This window comes from Oxyura jamaicensis, chromosome 8 (assembly GCF_011077185.1).
Source record: "Oxyura jamaicensis isolate SHBP4307 breed ruddy duck chromosome 8, BPBGC_Ojam_1.0, whole genome shotgun sequence".
Lineage (NCBI taxonomy): Eukaryota > Metazoa > Chordata > Aves > Anseriformes > Anatidae > Oxyura > Oxyura jamaicensis.
In genome coordinates, this window is record NC_048900.1 from 22,304,104 (window position 1) to 22,312,281 (window position 8,178).

The 8,178-nt window shown below is 43.4% G+C and overlaps 1 protein-coding gene across 1 annotated transcript; it reads right to left on the reverse strand.

The window, feature by feature from the left end:
• Positions 1-156: 156 nt before the first annotated feature.
• On the reverse strand, positions 157-8,146 carry IPP (intracisternal A particle-promoted polypeptide). The gene is made up of 8 exons (XM_035332495.1): positions 7,789-8,146; positions 7,235-7,666; positions 6,761-6,916; positions 5,771-5,938; positions 4,332-4,469; positions 3,894-4,016; positions 3,016-3,236; positions 157-2,109 (listed from the first exon to the last, which is right to left on the reverse strand). The coding sequence occupies exons 1-8, from the start codon at positions 8,084-8,086 to the stop codon at positions 1,885-1,887; spliced, it is 1,761 nt and encodes a 586-aa protein (XP_035188386.1). The 5' UTR covers positions 8,087-8,146; the 3' UTR covers positions 157-1,884.
• Positions 8,147-8,178: the final 32 nt, after the last annotated feature.

The following is an 8,178-nucleotide window of genomic DNA, read 5'->3' on the forward strand; positions in this document are numbered from 1 at the left end:
TACTGAAAGGGATGAGAAGAGGACACGTAGTTCCCTTATAAAATACACCGAAGGTAACGTTTCTCAAATGGCTCGTGAAGGATCCTGAAACCTAAATAAGAAAAGCTTAAGAAATATTACCTATCATTTGATCACAGAGATGGCTGCACAGAGCTGAAGAAAAACGCAGGAGTATTTAACTACAGAAGTATGTTATTTGCAGCTTTAAAGTGGTCAACATTTATAAGCAGTGGGATTTCCACTTAAAATAAACAAAACAACCTGGTAGGTGAAAGTAGCAATGATACAACAGTGATTACAATAGGAAAACACCTTATTTAAGAGCATTCCACGCTAAGTTACAAAAATGCATTTTATTATGAAAAACTGTTTAAAACAAGCTTAAACTTGAAAAAAGAATAGATGCACCTAAGAAGTCATTTTGAAGTAAAACATATAAAATTGAGTGATCTGAAAAACAAATACTCCATTGTCTAACACCTTGTAGTCTGGCAAGCTCCCAGTTCTGCATTAGAATGTAAACCCTTGATTCTTAAAGTACCTGAAACACTCACTCTGGGGGCTTTTGCTCATATATTAATTTGTTAATTGCACAAACGGGATGTTGACTTTGACAGCATGAATGCCTCTTTGTCTCCATAGTGCAGGCTTCCTGTTCTGTAACATTCCAGTTGTGGTTTTGTGTTCTAGAGTAACACTATCAAAGGTCAAGCAGCCTTATTTCAGCCATCTATAGCTGTACAGACAATGCAATCGTGTTGTGCAAAAAGCAGCTTCAAGTACAACGTTAATTAGATGAATCTAGAAGTAACTTCAAACTGTCCTACTAAGTGTATCCACGCTAAATGCAAACTCATTAAGACAAGACACGCTGATAGCATCCCTTTAATGCTGACCACAGCTAATTCTATCACGGAAAGCTCCAACCACTCAAAGTTTGGAAGAGGCAGGATACAAGATGTAGCAAGGATGTACATGTGCACCTTGCATGTATTCCAATGCCAAATCTTGGCATGCGTCACACAGGGTAAAACACAAGTAAGGAAAAAGAAAATTGGGCAAAAGGCTTTCCCTAGATTTTCAGTTTCAGAGCAGTCCTAACTGCAGGACAGCTAATCTAATGAACGGCATTTCCATTTAAAATCAAAGTTTACACAAAAAAAGGAGCAGCGAGTGTAGAGCTGACACCACTGACAGAAAAAAAAAAGCCTGTGCTGAAGCAGAATGACATTATTAGAACTGCGAGGAAAATCTACAGAACAGGAAATGCTCAGCCACTTACCACCACAGTTAATGGAGTGGCAGGGAAGTAAACATCTAATCCACATTTAATGCCCATGCCCAGCAGCAGAAGAAAGGCTCAAATGCATCTGGGTCACAAGCAGAGGTACCAAGTCTTCCCTCTCATCTTTTCCTCGTTTTCTCCCAGAAAAGGACAACTAATGCTAACCAAGTATCCAATCTGCTCTTATTACCAGATAACTCCTACCATCCATAGCAGCCTTCTTCCAGATTGTACGACCAGCTAAAGACGCTAACTTTAGTGCATCTTAGGGAATTAGTATGACTAATGTCTCTAGTATGCTGGAATTATTTCTTCAGATTTTTTACAGGGCAAATTTGCCATTAAGTTAAACTTAAGCCAGTCATAAGAGACATTCCTACCCTTAACAGAGTACTTCCTGAAACAGGCTTTGGATAAGCCAATTTACCTTGACGGGCAAGAGTTTTAATATTTCCTTTTGCCTAGGAAAAGCCCTCTCATCTAACTCTCCACTGTCTTTACTGAAGCTTCTGCTGCCAGAAGGTTTCTGGCCAATGAAACTGGAAATCTGAGGAGACGGGTATTTACTCATTCCTTGGATGAATTTTCTTCCTTGTGCATTACAGCACAGCTACGCCTCCTTCGCAGCGGCTGGTGATCATGTTGGCAATTTCAGTCCAACTGTCCATATGCGGGTTATAAACTTCAACAGAGTCAGAGGTTACTGGAGCAGCGAAATCGTGACTGGGAGCTCGGCCTCCCGAGGCATAAAGAAATCCATTCACAGCCACAACACAGACACCGGCTCTTGGTATCTTCATTGGTGCAACTTCAACCCACTTTTCCTAACGAGAATGTGAAAGAGTCAACAAGTAGATTTAGATTATGCCCTGATTCTGATAAAAGTAGCTTTTAAAGCTTAAAGATTGAAACATATGCAGAGAACACTATGCAAACACATCACAGGCTCAAATACAGTGTGTGTACAGCATGAAGAGGATTATCAATACTGTAATGACAACACTTCCACAATCGGTCTACATCATGCTAGTCACTAAAGAACAGATCATGTACTGTCTACGTGCACCCTTTCTTTTCTTCTGTCACTGCATAATGCAGTCTGTCTCAAAAAAAAAAAAAAAAGTCACACTGGAATATATGCTGCTTTTAACACTGGCTACTGTTCCAAAGAACATCATATAAACATGAGCAATAACAGCCAGGACTAATTTTGTGTTCAAAGTGATTTTTCACATGGTGCAACACCATTATAATTTTGATGCAGAAGACACACCCTCAACTTTTGCAGCAAAGGGCAGCTCTTACTTTTTCAGTGTTCTCTCTCTCTCTCTCTCTCTCTCTCTCTCTCTCTCTCTCTCTCTCTCTCTAGTCAAAGGACTGACGATTCTACTAGGGGCAAATCTATCTCCCTACCTTAACCCTACCAAGTATTTGCCAAGCTACAGAATAGCTACGCTTGGTTAACTTTCAGTTTCTGAAAACCATGCATACAACCTTCATAAACACTCCACTCGGAGTCAGATTAGCAAAATTCTGCAGACTGGTTAGGACAGACAGACCCTGAGGTCACTGAAGCTTTATTTCACTCATACTACCAGCCAGCAGTGAAAAGGAAAACTGGAAAATTATTTTTCTTTATATTTTTAAAGAAAGGAAGCAGCCTATCTCTATAGTATCTTACACAAAGTTGATTCAGCGTGCGTTTCTGAAAGGAAGGGACTCTGCCATACCTCTTCAAAAGAGTATCTTTCTACAGTAGCAAGAGCATCTTGAGATTCGTTCCAGCCTCCCACAGCATAGATAGAATCGTTGAGAGCAACTACACCAAGATAAGCTCTTCGGGTGCCCATGGGAGGAAGCTCAGACCAACGTTTAGATATTGGGTCATAGACTTCAACAGAACGTAGCTCTACTCCTTCGTTGCTGATGCCGCCAACAACATAAATCAAACCTATAGAAACAGAGTTTTTCATCTATTAGGTTTCATAATACAAAGGTTTAGAAGACAGAAGTTTTTTCTTACAACACCCATTTCAGTCTGCATTACAAATCCCAAATAAAACCCTCCACCTGTCCTCAAGTTGCATACAGAAGTCTTCAAACAAGTAGCTATGAGGCTCAAGCACTAGAAGCTCTGATGAAAGCAGTCATTAATCAAGTGCAGGGTGGAGAATTCAGGAGGCTGCAATTGCTGACCAGGCCTGGATCAAACGCTTAATAAGCAGATCTACAGATCAAGTCTTTAGACATGGTTGTCCTAGGATAACCTGTGGTAATTCTTCAGATTGTCACAAAGACACGAACACAAATATGGGAGATAAATAAAAGCAATACCAAGAAGGACAATCAGCTGTTAATAGATTAGCTGGATAACCATACTGACAGCCACATGGAAACTACTTACATGAAGTAAATGGCAGGAAGCAGAAAGAACTTTAGGGTCTTTAATTTCTGTAGAAATAGGTACTAGAAGGACAAATAAGTGACACACAAGCTTGTGCAACTGACAGCTCAGGACAAGACAAGGGTAAGAATTCATGACTGAAACACAGAGCTTTAAAACCTAATGTCTCTCAGAACTGTTTTTGAACACAAGTCAGCTACTCACCTTGCATTTCACAGCACCCAAAGTAGTAACGGGGCACAGCCATGCTTCCCACCACATCCCAACTATTTTCTTCAGGATCAAATCTTTCAATTGTACTGCCAATCTCTGCTCCAACCCAACCTCCTGCAAATCACAATAAATTTGGGGAAAAATTAGTGATATGAAACTATGTTAGCTGCATTTTTAGACACGGTGTGTCCTGCAACAGTCATTCAGAATCCAGCATGCATTCTACTAGGGCAACAAGTTATAACTGAACAGTAACTATTCCACTGATATTCGGTGCAGTAACGCTCATTTAAGCAGCTCCTTTTCAAAACTTTAAATCTGCACATTTGCAACACCAAGATGTAATATTTAAGATAAATTGATTCACGAGTTCCATGAACTAACACTTAAAATCAATTTCACCTAGGAAAAAAAAAACAAACATGTTACCTAAAGCATAGATAGCACCGTAGCACGTGCATACTCCCAGTCCACAACGAGGATGGTTCATGGAAGCCACAGTGGTCCACTGCTTAGTGACAGGATCATAACATTCAGTACAGTCAAAAATCATTGAGTCCTTCTCACCTGCATATTTAGAGCAAGCACAGAGACAGGAATAATGTTTAGCACTGCAGACATAGAAGCATTCAACTCCTTCCTAGACAAACAATGTTAAAATATGATTTTTCTTTCAGCTAGTCAAACAGCCAAATTAGTAAAACTTCAATTTTACTCAGAATTGAACCATCACGAGAAACAGCCTTCATCAACAGTTCTCTGAAACACTACTGAAAACAGAAGTGAACAACCACAGTAACTATGGACGTTTTATTCCATAGCACAAATGGCAGGGTTTTCAAGACCAAAGAATGTGTTTTGCGGTGACAAAAACAGTATACATGTACATTCTTTAATGATTGCCAGGTAGAGCTACATGTCACATCCTTGAGCAAACGTACATAACAAGCCTTTCCAGGTAGGCAGACAAGTGGGCTGTCTTGTACTATTGCTTCTCATGCTGTAGGCTTCTACTAGATTACAAGTGAGGAAAGAGATGCTATTGCTAGTAGTGCACAAAGCCTGCAGAATACTCAACGCCTCTTTGTACATCTGAAGATGTCCACAAGCTTACCAGTGACTTGCTATACCATGAGGGAAAAGAGTTTCACTAAGGAAACAGGAATCCTAACTAGCACACTCAGTGCAGCGATGGTGGAGAACCAAGGAACCCTAATTCAGTCGTTATTAAAGGTAGAAGTTATATTACCTACTGCCAGCTTCCTCAATACCACTTACAGGAAAAACAGTTTTGAAAAACTCCATCTACAATTTCTCCAGTACCCATATAACAAACGAGGTCCTATGTCTCTGAAGGCCCTAAATTCAGTCAGGAAAAGTGGATTTTAGACTGTATAACGTTATGCCCGTGCAATACTGCAAGTTTTTCTTTAAAGAAAAAGCTCATTCCCAAGAATAAACTCATCTGGAACCAAAGCACACAACACTAATCCCTACTAAGTTAGTAAGTCAGTAAGGGACAGATTTTCCTGCGTACTTTCTGTGAGTAAATGAACCTCTGCATCTAAAAATTCTTACCTAAACACCATCAGAATGATAACAAAAATCATATTCTGATACTGTAGTTAAGAAACAGGAATCTACTGTATGCCACTACAGGGCATGTACTACTAAAATAAGCACAATCAATTTAGCTTTCTGAAATCACTGCACAGAGGACAGCGCCTCTGATGCATACCAATTCTTCAGCAAGTTTCTCTTGGCAGTTGCTTCTTTTCAGAAGTAGACAAATGCTTTGTACAGCAGGCCAGGGCCCTACTATTAGCATAATGAAGGTTCCCAATGCACGTGTTTGTTTCAGCTGTTACCTCCAATTGCATAGACCATTCCTCCGACAACCGCCACACCCAGCCCACTCCGGGCCTGATGCATAGAGGACACTGTGGTCCAGTAGTGGCTGAAAGTGTCAAATCGCTCCACACAGCTGAGGGCTCTGCTGTCACTCCAGCGTCCTCCTTGCAGTCGGGTGTAACCTCCTAGAAAGCAAGTAGAAAGGTCACGGCTGAGTGAGAGCTTCCTGCTCAATCCCATGCTCCTATAACTAAACCATAAACAAAACAACCACAAACAAAAAACACAGCAGCAACAGCCATTAGCTACTGTTAGCAGGATTCAGACTTTTCCAAGTTGCACGACTCCTTCAACACACAATGGTCACCTTGTAGGTCACGTAACTTGGGCTACTACACTTCATTGCATCGCTACTGACGTGACTGTTCATGTCCTCAGTGAAACGCAGAGAGCAGCCAGCAGCTTTTGGCATCTTAAGATGGTGTTACTTTCCACAGGGTGAAACAAGAGAACACCCTTTCAATACAAAACTATAGCATTGGTAAAAACTTCTAAATTGCATGTATCCCATCAAATGAACCAGAAAGTTCTAGACGGAGAAAACTTCAAACTTCAGAAGAACAAGCACGATGAAATTGCATTTGCCAGTATGTGCTTCCAATAGGGAACAACGAACAAACCCTCTGCTGATTTACAGCTTTCCACCCATGGCAAGTAACTTCTAAAGGTAGATCTAGGCTTTGAATAACATGCCATAATGACATAAAATGTGAACGATCCCGCTCTAATTCTAAACAGAAAGCAGGTAAGCCCTGCCCACGACAGGGGAGTTGGAACTAGATGGTCTTTAAGGTGTCTTCTAACCCAAATCATTCTATCAATCTATAACATTGCTATTTTTTGTATCTTCTCATTACATGAAAATAGTCCAGTATCTCTTTCAGTACTGTAATGTGAGATACTACTTCATCATTTGTTTTACAAGGTTCAAACAGCCACATTCTAACCTACTGCATAAAGGTACTTCCTGGCTTTCCTCCGGGGACGACCTTTAGAAGCTTGCAGAAAACTGCTGACCTTGTTTTCTTTGGGAGATTTACAGACTTCACAATATTCTTTCAACAGTGTTTGAAGGGCCACCCGAAGGTTGAAATCTGGAATACCTTGAGGAAAAAAGGAGATTAAGAAAAGGCATGGTGAAGTAATAGACAGTAACTCAGCTGTAGAAAAGTTAACGCATTCTCCTCAAAACAGCAGCTGAATTAAGACTGTATAGTTTTGTAAGACTTTTTCTAAAGCATTGTTTTTAAAGTAAGCTGTGCTCCTTTGTTAAAAGACACAACTCATCTGGAATAAAGTCAATCTTTTCACTTCTCATGATATTAATCTAACAAAATCCATCACAATACAACAGCTCTGTATTCAAGCAAGGCACATGTTGTTCAAACATCTGATATTCCTTCTTGCTCTTTTTCGCTTACCTTCTATGTATTTTAAGAGCCTTTGCGCTGGCAGCAGAGGGAATCGAACAGGCTCCAGCACTTCCACCACATACTTCCTTCTTTTCCCCAGATCCTTCAAAATCCACTGCATGGCGGCTATGAACACCTGGTACTCATCCTCGATGCTCAGGTCCTCGCTCCGCAAGATCTTCACCAGCTGCTCCTTCGTCAGCGCCAGGAACTCCTCGCCGCCCTGCACCTCCAAGAAGTGCGCGTGGATGTAGCTCTCGGTGAACTCCAGCAGGTCGTGGCAGGCGATCTGCTCGGCGAACTGGAAGAGGCCGATGCAGTTGAGCGGGTCGATCTGCCCCTTGAGGAACTCGCAGCACAGCTCCACCACCTCGCTCAGCTGCAGCATGTCCGCGGCGACGATCAGCTCCTGCACGTTGTGCTCCCCGATGCTCACCACCCCTGCGGGCAGGCACACGGCGCCGGGGCCCCGCTGTGGGACGTGCGGGGGCGACGACCCCCGGCGGGAGGCCGCCCCGTCCCCTCGGCAGCCCTGTCCCACCCCGTCCCGTCCCCGCCGTTACCCGTGTAGATGAAGTCCAGCAGCGTACCGAAGATGTCCGCCTCGACGCCCGCGATGCGCACCACGTCGCGGCCGCTCTCCTTCATGCCGCCCGCCAGCAGCGCCGCGAAGTAGGGGCTGCTGGCCGCCAGCACCAGGCGGTGCACGGCGAACGCCTCCGGGCCCACCTCCAGCCGCACATCGCAGAAGCTCTGCCCGGCGCGGAGCCGGTTGATCTGGGCCAGGAGCAGGCGGGCGTGTCGGTCGCAAAAGGAGCTGCTGCTGCTCCCGCTGCTCCTCACCGCCCCGGCGGCCGCCATGGCGCTGGCTGAGGCGGCGCCGCCGCCCGCAGCCCTGAGGGGCGGCCCCGGTGCATGCGCAAAATGGCGGCGGCGCTCCCTGTTCCCTGAGG